Source organism: Natrix helvetica, assembly GCF_964273705.1.
Source record: "Natrix helvetica genome assembly, chromosome: 6".
NCBI lineage: Eukaryota > Metazoa > Chordata > Lepidosauria > Squamata > Natricidae > Natrix > Natrix helvetica.
This window is the reverse complement of record NC_138553.1, coordinates 33186902-33211061: the sequence shown is the minus strand read 5'-3', so window position 1 is coordinate 33211061 and position 24160 is coordinate 33186902. Positions and strand designations below refer to the sequence as shown.

The following is a 24160-nucleotide window of genomic DNA, read 5'->3' as shown; positions in this document are numbered from 1 at the left end:
AGGTTTGATTATAGATATGGAAAGAAGAGATCTTTTGTTATAGTATCAGAGAAAGTGATTAGTTGCTGAAGTTGTTTGTACTTGTTATGACGAAGGGGGAAATTTTAAATATTCTTCAGTTTTTATTCATTTTTTTTATCTTTGTAATTATACATTTTAATTTAAAAATTACAAAAAACCAAACCAAACCAAACCAAACCAGGAAGAGTCATATCTAAGTCACTTTTTCAAATTACATTTCTGCCCAGGACTTAGATTTCTTTCATTTGACCATTCTCTGGGTGCAAATCTTCCTTCTGTTTCTCAAATTATTTCTTCTGCCCATTACGTATTTCTTTTCCCATTTTTCCCTGAACCACCACGCAGTCTATATCTCATTTTTTATTATCTTCCCTGGGATGGGTCTGTAATATAGGTGTGTAATCTACTATAAATATTCTAATATATATTATACATGTTCTAAAATCATGTATTTTATTATGATTAAAATATATAAAGTCATCTCTGTTTGGCTCATAACCCTTGAGTATTCTACCTGCATGTTTTGAAATCTCTATATGAATCTCTATATGATTCTCTATATGACCAGAATCTTTCCAGAATTATTGTGTCTAATAACACTGAAGAGTCAATGATGATGATATTAATTACAATTTTTTAAAAATGGTTAATTTGTACCTCTTGAGTCTTTATCAACTATAAATACAATGTGTAATTATGATTATGTGTTTAACTAATTAAGGATGAAGTCACTTTATCAGAATGAATTCCATGTATGGCTGGAGTGGAATGTAGTGGCTGCTGCAATATTCCATTCTGGATCATCTGCTCAGATTCTTTTTTGGCCAACCTATCTACAACAATAGACGATCTCCACCTCTGCCACTCTTTAGCAACAAAGCTCTTGTTCTTCCAAGTTGGATACAGAATGAGATCAGTTGCATATTATTTCTTGTATGTGTTCATCCTTTTGTTCTCCTGTCCTCTTCTGTCAATTCAATTCAATCCACAAAATGTTGTGGTTTTTAAAAGTCACTGTTCTATTTTTTCCCCTATTTAATAGCACATGTACTCTTCACTTCCCAGTCACAACTGGGACCAGCAACTCTATCGTTAAGCAAAACAGTTGTTAAGAGAAGCATCATGTGACAGTGCCTGTCTTGGACATTAGTTTGTTAGTTCTGGAGTGGTTAAGCAAATCATCTGTGGTCATTAAGTGTAATGTCACACGACTGTGACTTCCTTCCAGCTTCCCTACTGATTTTGTTTGTCAGAAGCTGTCTATTGGGGGTCACAAATGGTGATCATAGGGCTATGGGGCACTGCGATGGTTATAAACGTGTGCCAATTGCAAATGCCTGAATTAGGATGACATGGAGGTGCTGCAATGGGTGCAGCTTCAAAGACCAATTGTAAATCTCCTTTTTCAGTCCTAACTTCAACTTTGCTACTGGTATTCCTTCAGTTTTTCCCCCCATACTTTATTTTTTCTGGTTGAAATTTGACCTCCATCATAACTCTTTTTTCACCTCAATTATCCCAGTGCTAGCAGCGACTCACTGACATAGCCTTACAGCCTAATGGTAAGAGCCATTATACAATCGAGCCATTCTGATCTCATTCCTATAGAATACACACAAAAAGAGAAAGATTGTTATTATAGAAATCCTGCAGAAGAGACTGAGCATTTGTTTTGCACACAAGCAGCTATCTTAGAATGATCCATCCAAGGCATCACTTTCAAGGTGATTCTAGTCATAGTCAATCTATGGCCTGTGAGCTAAATGTGACTTTCCATCCAAAATCATCTGAGCTGAGGTCCCAAAAAGAAATATATTTCTCCACGCTACAAGAGAATGGGAGAGAGTACTAACAATTTTCTGTACTGTTCTACTCATGCAAAAACACACCACAGACATAAGGAGTCCATATTCAGCCTTCCGATCCTGAATTAGTATTCCTCAACAATTTCCTGTGCTGGCACCAGCTGAACCCCCAATGAGTTCAACAGGCTACTCAAGTAAAGCCAATACTAGTCCTCAAGGCAAATCCAGTCCATTAGGCCAAAGCAAGTTCCCAAGGAAAAGGCAAATCACAGGCAAAGGCAAGGCAAAGGAAACAGCTTAAGAGAGACAGTCCAAAGTTCAAGGCAAGAATGCAGAGCAAGAAAACAAACACGTTGTTCCCAGCATCGTCTCCATCTGCTGTACTAAATAGCCAACTTCTGATGCAGCCCATTAAGGACAAGGCTGCCTACTCATGAGTAATCTAACTGACCTTCACTCCTCCTGCCTTTTCTCCCTACATGTTCTTAGATCAGCCACAGAAGGCAGTTCCTCATCATCATCATCACTAAAAGCTGTAGCTGCGTGCTTTCCCACCTGAAGCCTCAGGACTGTCCTTCTGCAGCTGTGCTTCAGCCAAATCACTCTCAGACAGCTGCTTGGAGCCATTGACCAACTCCCCTCCTGATTTGCCTGGAACTGGTTCATCTTCCTCGGAGCTGACATCTGGAGAGGTATCTGGGAAAGCATCCGGGAGAGTCATCACTTCTCCTGAGAAGCTATTTTGGCAATAGTTTCATCAGTCACCTCGGTACAGGTCCCTGACCTGGTGGTAACAAGAGCAAGCTGTGACATGGAGGAGGAGGAGAAAACAGCAGTGTCAGGGCTTCTGGCCCTATGCAGAATATTGCCAGCCCTGTTCTAAGTTACTTACACAGACCACCAGATATATGAATGTGCTTATTTGCTTTTTGTTCCTAACCCTCAGCACAGAATTTTTTTTACAAAAAAATCAAAATTTCTATAGCAATGTAACTGATTATGTATGTATGTATATGGCAGTAATTATTTCCTGAAGATAGTAACTGCAGAAGGGCAGGAAAGTAAGAGTTTGAATATTTATGACATCATTTATTACTTATTCATATGTATAACTATCATTTTCTTCTTCTTTCTAAAATATATGAGTGTATCTTTTTGTCTGCAAAAGATCTTCCCATTGTGCTCTTTAGGAAATTCTTCCAATATAAACTGATAAAAATAAATACTGTAGTGAGCTTTTGTTATTTGCTTTGGGTTCCTATATCTTGATTCCACAACACAAATTATTTTGTCTCTCCTGAAGAAAAGATGGATACCAGGGGAAAATGTTGAAAAAATACTATTCTCTTGTTTTAGTTTAGTTTTAGTTTAACCTTCCTTCCTTCCTTTCCCACCTTTCCCTTCCTTCCTTCCTTCCTTCCTTCCTTCCTTCCTTCCTTCCTTCCTTCCTTCCTTCCTTCCTTCCTTCCCATCAGTGTGAATATGTCTTGAAGGAAATATTTCTACTATAAATTTATTTCATAATTGAATGAAGCAAGGAAATATAGTAATAGACTATAATGAACTATCAGTTTGCAATATTTTCTTCTCTCTCCTGCAGCAAAGACCAGGTATGTAATATCCACAGCTGTTAGCACCTAACTTTGGCATTCAAAAATTGGCATAGGGCTATTCAAGTGACCCAAAGAGACTAAAAGGTGGGGAAGAGATGAAAGACAAGAACAGGTCTTCAAAAGAAATGGTTTTGGCTAATGTAGATTAATGGCTGGAACTGTAATCTTTAAAAAAAGGGGAAGAATCAGCTTGTTCTAGAGTAGCGGTCCCAACCTTTCTGGTTCCACGGACTGGAAGCAACAATAGCAGCGGAGGCAGTAGTGAGGCGTGAGGGGATGGTTTGCACACACAATCTAGTTCCCACCCATGCACAAATGAAATTTCAGGTGCTTGCCCACTGCTTGCACAGCCCGGTTCCCAATGAGTCACAAACCAGTACCGGTCTGTGGTTCTGTATTAGAGGGCAGAGAGGAGTACTCTAGCAAATTGAAACATGGCAAAGCCTTCTGCCTAAAGACAAATCCAGATCTAAGTCAAAGACAACATCTTTTAAGTAACTGAGCTGAGAAGTATGAAGAAGAAACAGGTAAAAGGGAGTTACTTCCAATGCCTAGGATTGGCATGAATTAGAGCTGATATCTATCCTCGCACAGTATCCTGCACTAAGATTTGTTTGGATTATACTTTTTTTTTAAAAAACCAGTTCTTTCATAATAAAAGAACTGATTTTTTTTAAAAAAAAGACTACAATCCATTAGAGAGTCAATAAAATATATTATTTTAATTTGTTTACTGTTATGAAGAAAGAAGTATGGGCATTTGCACTCCCTTAGTAGAAAAGATGAAAACATCTATGTTCCGTTGACTCGTTTTTGGGGATTCTCCAAACTACCTTTCAGGTCAAAACCAAGGGAAAGTTATACAGTAAATTACTGTGGTGACGTAAGCTCCACCTCCCCTTTTCCAGAATGTAGACAAACAAGTTTGATGTAGTGAATTTCATTTTTTCCCAACCAAACTTTCTAGCTTAATGTTGACAATGAATATTTCTGTCTCTCTTCTATTGCTCCTAGAGTTAGGCATGGATGGAAAGATAGATGGACAGAGCGATATTGGAGGACTGCAAAGCTATCTTTTCTTGGTAGCAGTCCTAGGACAAATTCTTATGCTTGAATTTGAACTGCATATTAAGATTTGCTTCATCATGACTGGATCTTTGATCTCCTTACATCAGCAACTAAGTCATAATTCTTTTTTTATTTTTTATTAATATAAATAGAAAGAGCAACATGTTCAAAATCCATACAGGCAGTGTGTTGCTGGTTACAATTCTTTTGAGTATTAACCATAATAATAATAATAATAGTGTTCTCTAATAGTAATCTCATAACAAGTGTTTTCCCTCATAATATTAATACATATTGTTAATACTAATAAGAATTAATCAAAATTAATGTTACAATAATCAACCCCTATAATAAAATTAATCTTTCTCTTGTAGTTTTAGAAGCTCTAACTTCTTTTTCTCTTATTTAACTATTGATAAAATATATCCCATACCTCAAAATATTCAGTGTCTTCCTTTTCTTTAATTTCAAATGTTAGTTTATTCATTTCTGCACATTCTCAAATGTTTGTTATCTTTTTTTCTGTGGGGATCTCCTCGCCCTTCCAATATTTTGCGAACACGATTCTGGACGTGTTAACACATGTATTATTAAATATGCATTCCTTTTATTGTATTTGTCTGGTATGTTGCCCAACAGAAATATTTCCAGTTTTAAATCTATATGTTCCTTTATCGTTTTTTCTAGCCAGGTGTGTATTTTAGTCCAGTACTTTTTTGCTTTGGACATGTCCACCACATGTGGTAATACGAGCCCGGGGTTTGATTGCACTTCCAACACTTGGCAGACATATTCTTAAACATTCTAGCAAATCTTGCTGGGGGGAAGTGCCATCTATAAAACATGTGTTAACAGCGGCCACAGGCTAGCATTTGATAGCGTAACAATGATGACCCTGGAAAAGATATTCTAACGCTGTGACATGTCTATGCTTACAAAGATCAGAATTGTGCAGGTGATAAAGATATTCTGTGGAAGCAAAAACTGGACTTTGGAGAAGCAAAATAAAAAGAATATTGACAGTTTTGAACTTTGGTGCTAGAGAAGACATCTGAGAAAGACAGCCAAGAAAACAAACAAACAAACAAATAAATAAATCCAGAATTCTCACTTGAGGTCCCAAAATGTTGGAAATATTATTACAGAGAGCAAGCTAAGCATTTTCATAATCTACACCTATCATTTGAACTCAAGCAATGTTTTACTTTTTGTTGCTTTTATAATGTATCTGTCCATTTCAGATTGGTCATAATTATACAAAACAGCCAGTCCGTGGGAAGCATCAGTAGATTTGTTCAGAACAATATTGCCACATTATTCATGGCTAAGAGGTATTTATTTTTGTTTATTTATTAAATTTCTATGCCACCTATCTCCTCTACAAGGGGACTCTGGGCGGCTTACAAATTAGGTTACCTATCCAAATTTTAAGAAAACTTTAGGCAAGTTTTTATGAAAATTGAGATAGCTCTTCTAAATTTAATTTAAGCCTGCTTTGAAATGATTCAAAGACTCACAAGAGGAAATTGGATAATATCTAGCAAACATTCCGACATAAGTTGCATCTTTGCTCCAACCAATAGCTGAATAACTTGTACTAGAAATTTGTACTAACAAATATCACTACTTGTTAGTTTTGATTGTCATTTCTGCCCCTTAGTCTTTTGTAAATTAATTATAGAATTATCATATCTTTTAACAATGAGCTTTTCCATTCAGGTGGTCTCCAAAAAGTTAAAAATGGTTGAAAGGTGTTATAATTTCAGAAACATTTGTTTTTGACAAATAAATTATAATTTTTTTGACTGAAGGCACAAACTTACTGTACATAATGTTTTCGTCTTTCACTTCCAAAGCTTAATAAGGATCAATGACGAACCTCTTATCAAGTGCAATAGGAATTAGGATTATTATCACAAAAATTATGTTTATATTAATTTGTAAAAAAAAAAAAAATTAAGCAGCCTGTTAAAGTTCCTTTTTCCGGTTATCCATGGAGAGTATTTTATTTGCAGATGTATACAACAAACAAATGTCCAATTTTGCAGTAACTTTTAATATCTTGAATCAAAATGTTATTGCAAAGAAAACATTCCTACAGTATTTCACCCACCACCACAGTTATTTCTGGTGTTAGATTTTCTTGCTAATTTGCCTTTTTCCCCTGTTTTTCCTTGTCTTCACTTAAGCACTCTTTCTGTGTCCTTCAATTTAATTCTTTCACCTCCCCCAGCCATTCCAGTTGTTGCTTTCCTAGCTCTCTATGGAATGCGTGTGCCTTGAAGCCCTCATGGTTGCTAAGCAACATTCCTCATTTTGCCATGTGGCTAGCTGCTATGGCAACATCTCCCCATTTACTTTTTTTCAGCTGTTTGCTACCATAGTACCCTTGTCAATGCAACCATCTGTGGCAGGGAGCAGCCAAAATCTACCATGAATTAATTCTACTTTTGTCTTGTTCTGGTGCTTTTTAATGAACTATCTGATGCCTTGCCTAATGTTTTCTTAATGTCAAATATATTTTTAAATTTATTTTTAATTTTGGTTGCTCTCCAATCAAAGTAATGTTCTTTATTATATTAAATTTTGGAAACGTTTTACAATTTCCATTTATATTAATTCTTAAATAAATTATTGGATGCAGATCCAATTTATTCCCATTTCACTGATTTGGGCACTAGCCCGAACATAAAACACGACTGATTTGATCAAGAACTCCACATTCAGAAACAATACTTAATTCACTTAATCAAACTAACCAATATTCTGTCCATGACAGTACATAAACTTTAATTATGAAGAGTATTTATAATTAGCAAAAGCATTGATAATTAGCAAAAAACAAGTTATGTAGTTACATATGCTGTGGTTATTTATAATCTATAAAATAATGAAACATCAGACTTTATAATGCTGTCTAAGCTGTGACCTTTATGTTGATGTTTATTTTTATTTTACAATTACCATCAAATTTATGTAATTATGAATCCAAAGAACAAGAAAGCTCCTTTCTTCTTCATAAAACAAATATTTTCAATTATCATTGTACATAAAGTGAGCACTATCAGAAAATACATTTGTACAAGTGCTTAAGGTGACAATTCTTAAGAGTTAAATTCAAGTAAATTCAGTGATCATCTATTTGAGTAATGTACAACCACAGTGTACATGCGAATGTGTTGTTAATGAATGTAACTATTTTAAAAATAAAACTGAATATAGAAAATAATTATCTTTTGTACTCTGGAAAACATACTGTAATTCAAAGCAACAACAACCATTTTTCTGTAGTTTATTATGTGGTTTTCAAAGATACAGAGACAAAAATATTGGCAACTTCTATAAACAATTGTTCCCCATTTCTGATGTTCTATTTCTTTTGTCAAAAACATTTACAATGTTTACATGTTTTGCTTGCAATAATTAAGACTTGGGAATTTTTTTTCTTTACTTGGGGCACCCAATATTTTATTGAGGGAGAGTTTAGGTGGGGTAATAATTTAAAAAGTATGCTTGAGTTCTTCCTGCCATAATAACTATTCTAGGTTTTCTCATGACCTGACAAAACCAAATCATAGCACAGCTCACATTTTCAGTTTGAATTCAAGGCCACCTTGTCTTGCCAAAGGTTTTAAGCTTTAGCCCCCTTGCCACAATTTTAGAGCAACTATAAAACATCATTTGTCAAGTGTCTAGTACTTCTGTGGCCACTTGCACATTTATTTCATATATTCTCTGGGTAGATAACAATAAAAACACCTAAGAAAGCAGGATCAGATTTTTTTAAAAAAGACCTTGATTTTTTTTTTAAAAAAACCAAAACAACTCTTCATTAACATGAGAAATCTGCACAACGCCAAAACTTCAAGGCTCGCTTAACGAATAACGGTCGGGACAATATAGACATCTTGGAGGGGCTGCCTTCTAAATTGCAGGCTCCATGACAGAGAAGCCATACTTCCTGGGACCCACCAAGTGACATTATTTAAATGAAATCTGTTGTGGCCCAGCAGGAGCCGTTGGAGCTGCCACCAGACTCCGACAGCGAGAGTCCCTATGAGTCGGCTCTGGAGGATGTGAAGGACCCTGGGCAGGGTTCTGACTCCGAGCAGGGATCAGAGAGGCTGGTCGGCCACCAGGAGGCGCCTGAGGCATGGAGCAGTGGTGAAAGCCAAAGGAAGGGGGCTCCTGATGTCATGCCTTGGAGCAGTGGGGAGGAGTCACGGGACAGTGAGTCAGACATCAGCAGTGAGTTGTTAGATGCTCGTTACCGGCGCACTAATAGGCGTAAGGAGCAATTGCGCAGTTACAGGAGGTAATTGCTCTCAGCTGCTGATAATTAGACTCCTCTCCAAACTATAAAAGGACTACTTGTGCACACGCCCTTTGCAGAAGTCAACGCAGGAACTATTGTGGGAGTAGTCTTGTGAGCATGGCAGGCTGGATAGCTGCTATTGCATGTCAGTGCCGGAGGGTTCTGAAGGTCGAGTTGTGTTGGATTGCTGCCAAGGATCTGTCTGTGTGTGCAATAAACCTCATGAAGTATCTTTGGCTCGGAGTGTGTCTGTGATTGCGGGGGAAGAGGGGGGTCAGAACAGAAATCTAAGCATGCTACTATGCCAGATCTTATCGGGCAAGCAGAAATAATGGGAGAAATGTAGTTCTTCAAGGAACCAGGCTCTATGACAAGATTTTATATATCACAAGCAGCACCTTAAATTGTACTAGTTTAGCTCACACAATGAAGTTGCCATGTGAGCATAGTAGGGCACACCCATAATTGTTTGTAAGGCCACATCCTATAACAGTTGCAGTTTCTAAATAGTCTTCAAGGATAACCCATATAGAGTGTGTTGCAACAATCCTAATGTTAGTGATTAGGGCATAAGTGACAAGGAAGTCCAAATCCAGAAAATGGCGCAATCACTACATCACATGAATCTATCCATAGCTATCATCTTCTCTTTAAGCATTAACTAAGAATCCAAGAGAATCTCCAAGTTGTGTGCCAGTTTTGTCTAGGAATAAATACGCCCTAGACAAAGAAGTAAAAATAGCAAATCCCTTGGACCCACAGCCTTTCCCATATTTTCAGAGTTAAACTTATGCTTCTCTCTTTCCATCCAGATCTTCACTGAGATGCTCTGGAAAGCACTGTTGGGTTGAAATATAAAATCAAATATCATTAGTGTACTAATAATATTGCACTTCATTTTATTGGTGACCTTGACAAAAGTTTCATGTAGATGTTAAACCAATTAGAGTGTCCAGCCCTGATACACCCTGCAGAAAATGCTTTACCTTCTCCTCCACGTCACTGAATAGAACAAGCCTAAGAGGAAAAAGAAGAACTATCATTATGCCTTCTACTCATAAACCCTATGATCAGCTCAGAAAGATGTCATGACCTTATGAAAAGCCAAGGTAGTTGCATCACAGATGTCCCAGCCCCACTAGAGTTCAACCACCAGCATAGCTAATGCTGTTTCCATATTATATCCTAGCCTGAAAACCAACAGGAAAAGATCCAGATAATTCACTTTGTCCAGGACTCCGTTACTTTTTATTTTTATGTTTTTAGTTTCTGTATGTTATTCTACAATGGAATTGCTTTTAGTTCTTAAAAAAATGCTTTAAAATTTTAAATAAACAAATAACACATAGTAAATTATGCTGAATAATAATGACTTTCACCTAGTTAAGCCTTGGTATGGTCTCAAAAAGAATAAATATGCATGCTAATTTGTAAGCCATTGAAATGAGAACAAAGAAACTAAAATCATTTTACTTAAATTGGAAGTGTGTAGAAAAATAATTCCAACTGCATGTTTGATTTTTGCAGAGTCCAAGGACAGTCAAACTTGCGGCCTATGAGTTGCATGAGTCACACACTAGCCATACACATTTAGCGAAGAAGGGGAAAGTCATGTGGTGCCACTGTGATGCTGCGAGTTTGACACCCATGAACTAGACTGTAAAAAACTGCTTTTGTTATCAATTCGATATAGTCTTGAGTATTTGCTCTTGCATTGTTGCAATAGCTCTACCTGAAAATAAGATAATTAAGTATTTAAATTTGGCATGATGTGCTGTCTCCCTTGGATGACTCCTCAGATTCTTCCTTGGTTGGCTCAAGGGAGGATGAGCTCATTCCTGGCATGTCAGGAACTGGGTTAATTAATGACTCTGAAAAGAGTCAAAAGAGATTTACAGGGGGTTTCAGCTGGGGACAGCTTGGAGGTGCGGTCAGTGAAGAAGGAGAGCAGCTACCTTCCATGCTGGATCCGAGAGCATTCAGGGCAGAGAAGAGACAAGAGCAATGGTGATCTGCCAGATTACTTGGGAGAAGGCCTTGCCCGTCTTGATGGGCTGCATTGGAAAACTATTTATCACAACAGGCAGAGGGAGATGTTGTTGGGAACAACGTGTTTGGTTTATGGTTGTGTGCTTTTGTTCCTCATGCTTCCTGCTTTTCATCCCACACATGAAAAGTATAGCACATTCCCACTAAATGTAAAACAGATGCAAAGTTGACTAAAATGGTATACACATTTATATTTAACATATATGGGATAAAAAAGAAACTTTATATTTTAGGGAACCAAATAATATGTATGGACTAATAAGTATAAATATTTAATATTAGTTTATGTATGAATATTAAATATTTATACTTCTTAGTCCACATACAATATTTACTTCCCTAAAATACAAAGTTGCTTTCTTATCCAATATATGTTAAATAGAATTTTCTACTTTTCATGCATTTTTGCATGATAGTTCTTTCTTTTTTCAATATGCAATACCTTCAAACAAATGTATAGCTCTGGTAGATATTTAAATTCAATTTTCAACATCTTTCTTAAAATTTAAAATCATTAAGAAGTTTATATTCCAAATGACTTCTAAGTGCCATATATAGCTTCAAAGAAAACTTCAGTTGATATTATTGATGAGAATAGCAGCTAATCAACATTGCCCAAAATCAGTGAATGAATTGAACAAACTACAGTGCCTTGGTTCACGAATTTTGCTAAGTCACAAACTATATTATTGTTTAATCATGGTTAAAATAGATACTGATTTAACTGCTGATTCAATCCCAAAATGAAATTCCCTGAATTATAAGCGACAACATTTTTGTATGATTTAATTAAAAACAAAACCTCTTGTTGGACTCCTAAATACATTCAAACCAATACAAAACTCTTGAACTAGCGATGAGTAAGAAGGTGAAATAATTTCACACTAAAGGGGAATGCTAAATGGGTAGTTAATGATGCCTATTTGACGAAAAAAAAACACACCCTCTTGCTCTAGAGCAATAGAAGTAATTTTGGCGTAAGTTCCAGCCTGATGCCAATTGGGATAAGCTATGGGCCAAAGCATATTTTTTAAACGGTATGCATTATCTCATCTTTTAACTGTGCTTTATTCTTACAGGATATTTAGGGCATAAATAGGCATATATTTAGAAAAGCATTGGTTAGTATTGCCTCCCCCCCACCATTAAAATAAGAAAAGCAGTTTGTGGGCAATAGACAATCAACAATAAACAAGAAAAAAATTTCTTCTAGGGCAGACAATGAAAAGAACAAGGACAGGAATTGCATCCAGTTCTATCACTTTCTAAATAGCATCTCATCTAAACTACCATTTCAGGGAACAAGCAGTGGAGTCTAAAAACAAAACAAGACAGTGCTGTTCATCTCCTCTTTTTTATTTTCTTCCAATATACATAGGACAGTGAATGCTTAATGAGAATACAAGTAGGCATCACTACCCACTCAACATTTCCCCTTAATAATGTAGTGTACAATATGCAATTATCTCACTTTCTCATTCATCTCTGGTTCCTGAGTTATGTATTAATATGAATTAGCCTCAAAGAGTCCAACCTTGACACCAACCAGTGACAAAAAATGAAAATGGTCTTCTAATTTACTACAAGAAGCAACACCATTTTATTCATTTGCTTCTCTGGCTAACTCCACTTCCTCCCCCTACTTCTTCTGCCATTAAACTGAAATAGGTAGAATGGTCAAGATGAAACAGCAGCTGAGCAACAAAAGATCCTTCTCCAAAAGAAGAACATGTGTTTAGCATAATAGAAACAAGTAGGCTTTAATCTGAAATTATGCCAATATTTTTGCCCAGTGATAAGAAAAGCCAACATAAGCACACTATTCCTTACCAGCTAATACAAAAACATGGGATAATTTATTTTTATTTAGTACAGAATCTATATTCTATGCATTTCCAAATCTAGGAAATTCACAATAAAAAACAGACAGTAAAACAGAAAACTATTTGATAGAAAACTTCCAAATATAATTCCCAGCCTATCAGGCTAAAAATAGACATTTACCATCCCTCACTTTTTAATAGTCTACAGGTAAGCAAATTAATGTAATCTAATTTAGGCCCCAAGTTCTTGATGGAATAAAACTGCTTTCACTGCCATCATAAAAGTTACCAATTATCAGGGTCATATAGACCTTTTGAGGCATAGCTATGTTCCATCATATTTATTCTTCAATTTTCACCAGTTTAGTGTGTCCTGTTTTTGTTTAGCTGTTGCTCTTAAAATAGCAATCTGTTCATACATCCTTTCACTTCTGACTTCCGGAGATGAAATATGCAACAGATGCTTGCTCCCATCTACTCTTTTTTTAATACATTTTAGGCACTTCACTTGCTCATTTACTTGTCCCTTTGTAGAGTACAATAGTGAGAGGTGATCATCAATGATTTCATCATCTTATCTGCCCCCTTGAATTCACTGAGTAGCATTATGGTGGCATTTTTATCCAGGAATTCTTCCCATATCTTACAATGCAAAATTATGGATACTGTTACTGTATTTATTAGTAGTAAATTTATACCCTTTATTTTATACTACTGAAGACAGTGGTCATGGATTCTGCAATTCTTTCCTGTATTGGTTGCCCCATCACTAGCTGCTTACCAGGACTCTTCTTCTATAAAGGTAGTCCTTGACTTATCACAATTGAGCCCAAAATTTTTGTTGCTGAGACAGTATTAAGTGAATTGTGACCAGGGACGTGCGGTCAGGGGAGGCAGAGCCGCACTGCTCTCATCATGAAAATTAAAAAAAAAAAGGGAAAAGGGAAAAGGCGCTGAGGAGCCTTCTGCACACGTTGTCGGGAATGGGAGCGCTCTGTGGTCCGCTTCATGTTGACTCAGGAGTCAGGAAGGAGGGGAATGGGACCACGTGTGTAGGAGGCTCCTCTAGCCTCAGCCTCCCTCCTGCGCACGTCCCATTCCCCGCCTTCCTAAGTCAACATGAAGGGGACACGCTCCGCGGTCCCCTTCATGTTGACTTAGGAAGGCGGGGAATGGGACGTGCGCAGGAGGGAGGCTGGAGGGATCGCGGAGGAGGGATCGCGCAGCATGCTCCGCGGTCCCCTTCATCTTGACTCAGGAGTCAGGAAGGAGGGGAATTCCCCTCCTTCCTGACTCCTGAGTCAACATGAAGGGGATCGCGAAGCGTGAGCCGCTGTCCTGCGGCTCACGCTGCGCAATCCCTCCAGCCTCCCTCCTGCGCACGTCCCATTCCCCACCTTCCTAAGTCAGCGTGCTCCGCGGTCCCCTTCATGTTGACTTAGGAAGGCAGGGAATGGGACGTGCGCAGGAGGGAGGCTGACGTCCCATTCCCCTCCTTCCTGAGTCAACATGAAGGGGACCGCGGCTCGCGCTGATGACGTCACCAGCCTCACCAGCCGTAAAGCTCACCGCACGTCACTGATTGTGACCCATTTTACCTTTCTTGCCACAGTTGTTAAGCAAATCACTGCAGTTGTTACATTAGTAATATGGTTAGGTGAATCTGGCTTCCCCATTGACTCTACTTCATTCATTCATTCATTCATTCATTTCATTCATTTATTGAATTTATAGACCGCCCCCTCTCCCCGAGGGGACTCGGGGCGGTGTACAGACAAAAGCTAAAAACCGTATATACAATGACAATATTAAATACCCCTTATTAAAAACATATTAAATATAGAGTCTGTACAGTGATAATAAAAATTAAAACAGGTTAAAAGGACAACCCCTTAAAATTTAAAATGCCGGCCAGGAGGATTGAAAATTGAAACTACGGTTGGGCCAGGCCAGCTAATTGGAACAGGTGGGTCTTGAGTTTCTTGCAGAAGGAGCGGAGATCGGTAGTAGTTCTGATGTCGGGGGGGGGGGAGGTCATTCCAGAGGGTCGGACCCATCACAGAGAAGGCCCTACTCCTGGGCGCCGCCCGCTGGCATTGCCTAGTGGACGGCACCCGGAGGAGTCCCTCCCTGTGAGAGCGAATTGGTCACAGGGATGTATGGGGTAGGATGCGATCCCGCAGGTAGCTAGGTCCTGTGCCATGGAGCGCTTTAAAGGTGATAACCAACACCTTGAAACGCACCCGAAAAGCCACAGGTAGTCAGTGCAGCTCGCGCAGGAGAGGTGTTATATGGGAGTACCTAGTACATCCCATGATTACCCGCACGGCCGCATTCTGGACCAGCTGCAGACTTCGGGTGCATCTCAAGGGGAGCCCCTTGTAGAGAGCATTGCAATAGTCCAGGCGGGACGTCACAAGCGCATGGGTGACTGTGTGAAGGGCGTCCCGGTACTTGTCAGAAGGTTGCCAAAGGTGATGATGACATGATCCCAAGACAGTGCAACCATCATGAGTCAGGTTGCCAAGCATCTGAATTTTGATCAAGTGACCACGGGAATGCTGCAACCTTCATGTGGAAAAAAAAAGTCATAAATCACTTTTTCAGTGCCGTTGTAACTTTGAACAGTCAATAAATGTATTGTTGTAAATCAAGGACTACCTGTACTGCTTTGTTTACTAATACCTATCTTTCACTTGATACAGGTAAAACCATTGAAATGTATGTGTGTGTGTGGGGAGGGAAGCAAATATGATAACCTGCTTACATGGCCTCTACTTATTCTCTTACAGAATGAATGGGATTGAATTACTAGTCTTCAAAATTAGAGGAAATGGAGAGTAAAGTGCAAATGAATGAGGCAATTTTTATTTCAATGACCAATTGTCTATGCTTCTAGGAAGCTAACAAGTAGATGGCAAATGTACCTGTGCATACCTCTCTTCCTCTGCATGCTTTGAGTTGGTGGCATTGTGGGGGGAAATTCTTTCTGGCTATTTAGTTTTATTCTCATCTCCCACTTCTCCATTTTACACCTCTCCCAAATGTCTAAATATTAAAAGTTTGGTGGTGTTTACTGTTTGATTTCATTTCAAATTTAAAGCGGGAACATTAAGACTTTTTACTCAAATAAGTATTTAGAATAAATGAGTAGTTTTGTCCCTGCAGAATACCTTAAGATAGCATTGCTGCAGGCAATGAAGTAGGAAGGTACTGTATATGTGGAAGAAAGGACTTGTGGGAAAAGGGTGTGGAAAATCACTGTAGAGTAGAAAAAGCAGCTGGTAAGATGTTTTTATAAAAGCAAACAAGGTATGTTAGTGTTTAGCCTTTCCTATTTCCCATTTAATAACAATTCAACTATTTTGTAGCTGAAAATTATTTTGGCAACTAAAGACCAAAATGTGGAGAGAATATACTGTGCTTCAATACGATGGATACATTCAACTTATTACTGAAGCTATTTATTACATGACGTTTTATTCACAATGGATATATTGTGGATAAAGAACATACAGCTCAAAAAACAATTGAATAGTGAACTTATTTTGCTTAGGAATAACCCTAAGGGAACTCAACATTTACTTGATTCTTAAGTAGGCGCTATAGATTGCCTGTGAGAATATCAGAACGTAACTGATATTCCAAATAGGTCACGAGTAACAGCTGTACGGCAGCTTAATTTTACAATAGTTACCTCTAAAGGGTAGCAACATTATTCACTACTTCTACCATGGAATACAGAAATTGTTAACTGACACTGAGGACTTCCCTGAAACAGTATAAAACACGAAGCTTCTCTTCAAGACGATGCCGACTTCAAGGCTATCCAGATACACCAAACTAACTCCAACCAATCCAGGCAAGACAGGTTACGCTACCTCGGTCAGCTTCGTAAACTGTAGCACCACTTTCTCCTGCTGCCACTGGCGTCAATTTCTAGCTTAACGAGCCACAAGGGCTTCCGTTCCACCTTAACTCGCTTATCAACTATCTGCCGCTCAAACCAATAATTTCCTTACTGCAAGAAGGGGAGGAGCTTCCAGCAAAATATGCTAAGTAATTGTGGAATATTTGCATAACCTTCCAAACGGCCGATCTGCGGATTGGCCGGCGAAAGAATGCAGTTCGCACGTCCGCCCCCTCAGCTTTTTTTTTCAAAGGAGGTGGGGCCAAGAGAGTGGGAGGGGAAATCACAGCTCATTTGCATAACGGCCCAGCACATGCTGTAGGCTGTGTGCTTTTTTTTTTTGAACCATCGGCGGCAGTGGAAGCGGACGGGAGCGCTTGTAGCAGCTCTCTGAACCACTGGCGGCAGAACGACTTCTACTCGCAGGTACTGCTGCAATCCCGGGGAGGGGGAGGGGAGGGAGGGGTGTTGGATACAGATCGGGTTTTGTGTTGGAAACGGTGGCAGCCAGCCGCAGCTACTACACCTAAAGACAATTGTCCTCAGGCATCTTTTATGAAGGAAGACTTTCTCCTTTTTGTCGGTCCCGCTCCGACTTGCCTCGTCCAAATCGCAGACGCGGTGAAAAATTTCCGGAGCCCTCACTGCCGCTCCTGGCGGTAGTTTCCGTTCGCTCCCTCCCCTCCCCCTCCCACCGCTGGTCGATGGGTGGCGGTTTCCTGTATCCTGGCAGGAAGTATGCGCTTGAGCATGCGCACTGCATAAGCGCGCCTGAAACCCTCGTTTCTAGTGTTGCACGACGAGGTTTTCTTCAGAGGAAGCGGCCATTTCCCCGGTTTATGAGCAATCGAGGACACCTGATTTTAGACTCATGTAATAGGTTAGTACTGTATTATTTTAATTTATATCTCTGCTGTTGAAGTCTGACTGTTTGAAATTACATTGGCTGAGTTATGCTGTTTTTTATGTTTCCATTTATTTGAGTTTAAGGTAAGTACGTGGGACAATTTTGTTTGTCTTTTAACACAGGTTTAATTTTATTTATTCATTAAAATGTAAATATTTGGATATTGATTAGTTGTATATGTTCAGTTTTTAAAAATGTCCTGATTTTGTACCCTGAGAAGGAGCTAAATACACAAAGTGAAACTACTGACAACGTTCTTAAAGACTAGACTAAACGTAGAAAGTAATAATACAATTTATAAGGTAGATTTTTTAGTAGTACGTAAGACAACAGTTTACTCATTTTGCTCTTTGGATGATTGATCAACAATTAAAGTAACCTTTTCATTACAGTAAAAGAGATATTTTCCCAGTTGTGGATTGTGTTCAAAAGTTGGATTTTCAAGAAGAGCGCTATCTTGTGTATTTTTGCAATCTATATAATGTTAATATATGTTAATCTTTCTGCCTTTTTTTATTCGTGTGCGTATACACAAATGGACACACAAAACACTCATATGTATGTAAGAAAAATAGTTGTTTTGATTTATAAATAAAAATAGTCGTAATTACAAAATATATTTGCTTGAAATGATACTCGGTATGGATTTAAAACTTTGCTGCTAAAATATTGACAAAAACATAATTTTAAAGGAGATGAGAGACTACTTGGCAATACAATACTGCTAGAGTATAAAATAAAAACTTGGTTAGGATGTCAAATCTTTAATTCTCATTCATTTATGTATTACATAGAAACCTGTAAAAATTACTATAGTTTTGTAGTTTAAAATCCAAATGCCTCACATAAGTATTTTCTGGAACTATTTGTGCTGATTTAATTCTGGGAAAGTGGTATATAAATAGTATGGCAATTTTGTCATGTTTATAAATATGACAATTGTCTCAAAATATTATTTAACTTTTAAAATTGCTACACTGTTATATGGCCTCTGGTTTTTTTCTAAGATGAATAAGACAACTCCCCTTTTTTTGCATTATTAGTGGTGTATTTTAGTCACAAATAACTTTTTTTGCTTTTATTTAAAAACCAGTGTAGTAGTATCAGCAAAATTAACTGAATTTAACAGGAAGTATGCTATCCATTCTGAAACATAGTAGATAATGTTGCTGGTTTCTAGTTTCTATTGTAGAAAATACATTGATGGTGATATTTAAATTGCTATATTTTTATGAAACCTCAAACTATGGCCACAATCTTCTGTATGAATAAGTAATTAAAAGGTTCCAAATCTTGTTTTGTATTCAAGGATTATGCACCAGTTTATTGTGAAGTAATAGAAAAACTATGTCGTTCGTGTATATGCATATCTTTCATTCTTATATATTGCAATGCAAAGAAGAGCGAATGTTGAAATGCACATTGATCATTCGTTATGGCGTTATGTTTTGGTGTCTGAGTGCAAGAAGCACAATGGGGAAATGACATACAAGTGACCTACTTGGATGTGTGTGTGGACACTGCTGTATGTTTTTGGGAAAAGCCTGCTCTGTATAGCTATATCAATTTATGTTTATTTCACATTTATCTTTAAAAGTTCTATAAATGGCTTGTTGTAAAATATTAATTGTTCTTAGTCTTAAAGAATGATATTCTTTCTCTTCTGATTTGTTTTATGGAGGAAGCTTTATTTTTAAATTTATATTCTTCCATTCTGTCAAAAGATCTCAAATTACATTACAGTGATGACAAGATTTAATATGCACAACAACTCTGTGAGGTAGGTTAACATTATTGATAATGTTAGAATGGCTAAACAAGTTTAATGTAATTATTATGAGAAAAACTCACAAGTGTCACTCATTTTTAGTTAATTTCCTTTCTAGAGCTGTAATGAAAGGAAAATGTTGTAAATACTATTTTTTCCTTCCAGGCCAAACATACTGGAAAAGTATTCTAAATTACTTTCACTTCTAATGGGGATAAAAAGGTATTCTCTTTAGCTGTGAGGAAAACCTTTTAAGTGTTTTTTTCAAATGCCATCGTTTAGTTATAAGGGGGAAGTGGTGTTTTCATTGTTGCTGGATTAATCTGATTCTAATCTTCCCCCCCCCCTTTTAAAAAAACTGAATTGACTTGTTTTGAGCGGGGGGGGTTGGACTAGATGATCTATAAGGTCCCTTCCAACTTTGTTAATCTGTTTTGTTGGAAAAGAAGATATGCTTTGCCAAGAACATATTTTAGATTGGCTTACAATATTTTGGGTTATAAATTCTTTTGTCTAAAGCTACTCAATGGAGCGGGGTAACCAATATGATTTGCATTGTTGAGGCTATGGAAGTGACTAGGAACAACATGCTCAGTTTCCCTTCTGGTAAATGGATGTCACCATAGCTGCCCCATTGAAGCAGTTTGTGAGTGTGCACATAAAATTCCATATGTAGCAAATTGCTCTTCTCAGAAAAGGTAAGACAAAGCATGAGCCTCTTCTGAATGACTGCATTGACGTATACTTTTATCAGTGCTTTCAAAACTGATTATTAAGCCCTAATGTATTTAAATTTAAAATTATATTTTTAAGTATTCTAACTTATTGATACTCATGTAGTTAAAAAGAGTATCTGATAAACCTTCATAAAAGTTTATGGTTTTTATTGTTATGCCTTCATATAACTATGTCAGATAAGAAAAAACAAAAACTTATAAATCAAACTTATAAATCAAAATATACAAAGATCCCAAATAGCCAATGATGGTATGAGATAGTAATTATTTATTAATAAATAATGATAATAGAAATGTATAATGAATTACTACCCTTGTAAATTAATATCAATACTATTTTCTTAGATTCATTCTGTCAGTCAAAAAAGATACCATCCAGACACAATAAGGGTCTTTTATGAGGTTTGCTAGGAGAATCCCTAATGTTTGCAGATATACAGAAGAGAATAAAAAAGACACAAAGCGGATAAAGAGAAATCCAAACAGCCCCTGAAGATGTTGTATTCTCAGTACTTATGACTGCTGGCTAAAAGAAAGGAGTGGGAAAGCAAGATAATAGAGAATTTATGAAGAGAACATGGACGATTAGAATCTTGACATGCATTTATATACCGTACATTGCAACACTTCATTTGTGGCGGTTACTTTAACCTAGGAAATTTTAAGTCGTAGGCTATGTTATTTTCATTCATGCAGTGAAGCTTCTATTTTCTTCTACGCTTCTTTCACACGCTCCAAGTTGCTCTGAATCCTAATCCTCTATAATACATTTAGGAGATATGAAGAAACCATTTTGCTAAAAAAGCAATAAAATCCAGTAGAGTGTTAAGACTGATTTAGAGTTTCCCACAACTGCCCATAGCTGTCACTGTATGTATGCTAGCTATCACTATGTATTCTGTATATTGATTGGTTGATCCGACTTCCTGTTCTCTGCTTTGCTGTTTGAATGCTCCCTAATCACCGAACAACAGGCACGTATCTTCCCTCACCTACAATGTCAGAGAAGTCTGCTTGATCCTTGAAAATTTGATGAATTATATTGATTGAAAATGTCAAGAAAAATTCATAAAAATTGTTCTTCATACATTTCTTAATATTCCAAATTGCTAACCTAAATATTCTAACATAATTTTACAATATCAAGGGTGGTATATTTGTGGATTTGGAAGCATTTTTGTTTTTTATAATTTTTGTATTTTATATTAAACTACAGTACATGCACCAAACTGCAAATATAGCAGCAGAAGTAGTGTTTCATTTATTTATTTACTGAATTTGTGTCCCATCCATCTCACTACCAAATGATTCTGGGCAGCAGCTTACAATACCATAAATAACAGAACCAGTAGTATGAATAAAAAGGTATGTACAAAGTTAAATATTTGCATTTTACTAAACTATGCAATACTCTGTAATGTTGTACATCTGCAGCTATCTCCTGACTGGCTGATAGCTATGTTTTGTTTTACTTTTTATATGCTGTTAAGTGACCACATCCAAATGATATAAAGTTCTGTGTCTCTTTAATATAAAGATTGCTTAGTAATTGAATTCCATTTTAGGAGAAAATATTGTTAAGCATATATTATACTACTATACACATATCCACAAAATATTACATGACAATAAAAACCTAACATTAAGTGTGTTTGATTAATAATTCAACATACTAATGTGATAGATTTTTTCCCTTCCAATCACCATAAGTTGTTCTGCCAAAATCTTAATAGTGATTTTAAAGTATGTCATTAAGATCAACTACTATAATGATGTAAATTATTAAATAAGAGCATTTTCAGTTGCTGTTAAAAATTACAATTGCAGATACCTATTAAGGAACTTGGGATCCCATCATTGTTTAAAGCAGTATCAAAATGTCATTTTTATTTAGACATTCTACACTATAAGATAATAGAAATAAAGCCAATTTTTGCATGATTTCATTATCTAATATATCTTATATTTTTAAACAAAATGTTTAAAATAGAAATGATCAACCTTTTTAAAAGTTACATTATTTAAAATTAGGAAACACATAGATTGCAATATATAAGTAAAAATTGTTTGTGTGGGGATTCATAAATTATCATATATAACAAATGTTCCTTGACAGAGAAAAAAAACCTATCTGCTGAGAAATTTCCCTCTACAGTATTCAGAATTTTCCCCTGAGGTTCCAGCTTGTGTATAAAAATTAGGTATTTAGTTTTTCTTAGTTGTTTTAGTTTGTATCTGACCATTAATAAGAATGTCTTTTTATACAAGACTTAAAAGGAAGCTTAATTAGTGAAAAATAAGCAGCATAACAAGAAACACTTGTCTGGACCAATTATTTAATAAAATTAACAATATTAAATTAATTTTATAGTGAAGTTTCTTAAGACAATAATTGCATGGGCAGGCTATTTGAGTAGTTTTGGTTTTGGGTATCAGTGTTTTAAGAGATATGCAAGTATAAGCATATCTATAAAATTATGCTTAAAAACAGCATAGAGAAGATATTTCCACAAATAATCTTGCTGAATTGTGACCAGTTCCAAAGTTCATCATATATTAACTTGCGAATGAGTTTAATATTGCTCCTTTTCAGTCAGCAATTTATTGACTCCAAACAGAAATATTTACAAATATTTAGTATTACCATTGAATTTATTCCTGTATCATTAAACAGATCTATTTAATTTCACAATCCAATATTTCATTGATTTTAAGACTATAACTTTTGTTTTAAAAGTTGATGAAATTGTATTTCAGAACGTGTACGGTAGGCCTTGTCTGTCTCAGCAACAGAAGATAACATAATTTTATGCACTTTTAAAAGTTTAAATTATTCTATCCCTGCTTCTTTCTTGGAACATTAATAAAAATAATGAAAAAGTGCAGGATATTTTTAAATAGCAAAGAGAAGACTATAGCTATAATTTAAAAAAATAAATAAATCCTGTAAACATTTTTTAGTTTACATGGAAATTAATTTTTTGAATACATTTAATATAAATATTTAATATAAATATAAAATTTATATTACAAATAGCAACACTTATGTTTTGATTATTCAAAACGTAATGAATTATTTTGAATACAAATTGAAGTGTACAATTTCGGCAAGTTAAAATATATCGTACAACATCCAGAAATATAGTCTGTTCTCTTAACATTTCAGAGGGTAGATGTTAATAACTCCAAAGCTTTTACAGGAAGTCATCTACATTTATCTGACACAGAACTTCAAGATCTGTATTCATATCTTGCCCCTTGAACACACTTAGTAAAATATTTTCCATTGAAAGGGTGCTAGAGCAATCATGATAGAAATTAATTATATAAATATATGCTTAGAGGTCTAGATTGTCTTAAGACGGTGGCAAGGCAGATACAAATTTGATTAATAAATAACGCTGAATGAAGTTTTAATCAAAATTAACTGTTTTTGGAGAAATAACAAGATGGGGTACAAAATACAATAGAAAGTATTTCAGATGTATAATCAGTCAACATATTTTTAAATATTGTTTCATTTTTTATTTACTGTGTTTTTGAACCATACTCGGTGTTTGGTAAAAGTGAATTGTAACTAGTTGATTGGAGGATCTCCTCCTCTCTTAGCCCCTTAGGTTAGATTTTTTATATTGTTCTTTAAAATTGCCTTTTATGGATATAGCTGCAGTTTACTGCTGAGTTTAGGTTTCTATGTTCTACAAGTAAGCAGTCTGGATCAGCAGAATATTCTCACAGCATGGAGAATAACCAGGTACTACGTTTTCGCCCTCCCCCTTCAAAAAGCTATTTGAATTATATATTCAACATCTAATCAATAACAAATGTGTGTAGATTTTTTTTGTCTTCATGTTTTCAATGCTTTATTTTTACTAAGGAAAATATTTGGACTCACTGAAAGCTAATGTTTTTGAGGAAATCAAAATAAGCTTGGAAGTCCAACTTGAAAACTACCCATCTCCTCTTCCTGCAGGATAGTGTTCTACTACAACATAATTGCATCTACTGAGAGGAGAGAGAATGTTTATAATAATAGCAAAGGTAGACTAAAAGGTCTTACCCTCTTATTTATGGGATAATGAATATTGAGTGGCAAAGCAAATATAACCCAACCATTATTGATAGATTCTTTACAAAATAGCTG

At 36.3% G+C, this 24160-nt stretch overlaps 1 protein-coding gene and 1 long non-coding RNA gene across 4 annotated transcripts in view; one reads left to right on the top strand and one right to left on the bottom strand.

Annotated features, from left to right (window-relative positions):
- LOC309394738 overlaps window positions 1-16705 on the bottom strand; it is a 69526-nt gene extending 52821 nt beyond the window's left edge. For both annotated transcript variants that reach the window (XR_014175779.1, XR_014175780.1), the window contains exons 1-2: window positions 16576-16705; window positions 2382-2610 (exon numbers count right to left, since the gene is read on the bottom strand). This is a non-coding gene — a long non-coding RNA (uncharacterized lncRNA). The remainder of the gene's footprint in view (window positions 1-2381; window positions 2611-16575) is intronic.
- A 172-nt stretch (window positions 16706-16877) lies between these two features.
- The window catches only part of ATF7IP (activating transcription factor 7 interacting protein), a 108012-nt gene continuing 100729 nt past the window's right edge, over window positions 16878-24160 (top strand). The window contains exon 1 of one of the 2 annotated variants that reach the window (XM_081957697.1): window positions 16878-17030. Coding sequence is in view for 1 of the 2 variants with exons in the window: in XM_081957700.1 (XP_081813826.1) it covers window positions 17309-17484 (176 nt within the window). In the remaining variant the exon portion in view is untranslated. Of the gene's footprint in view, window positions 17031-17302; window positions 17485-24160 lie in introns of those variants that run through there. The other variant, XM_081957700.1, reaches the window with a different exon arrangement.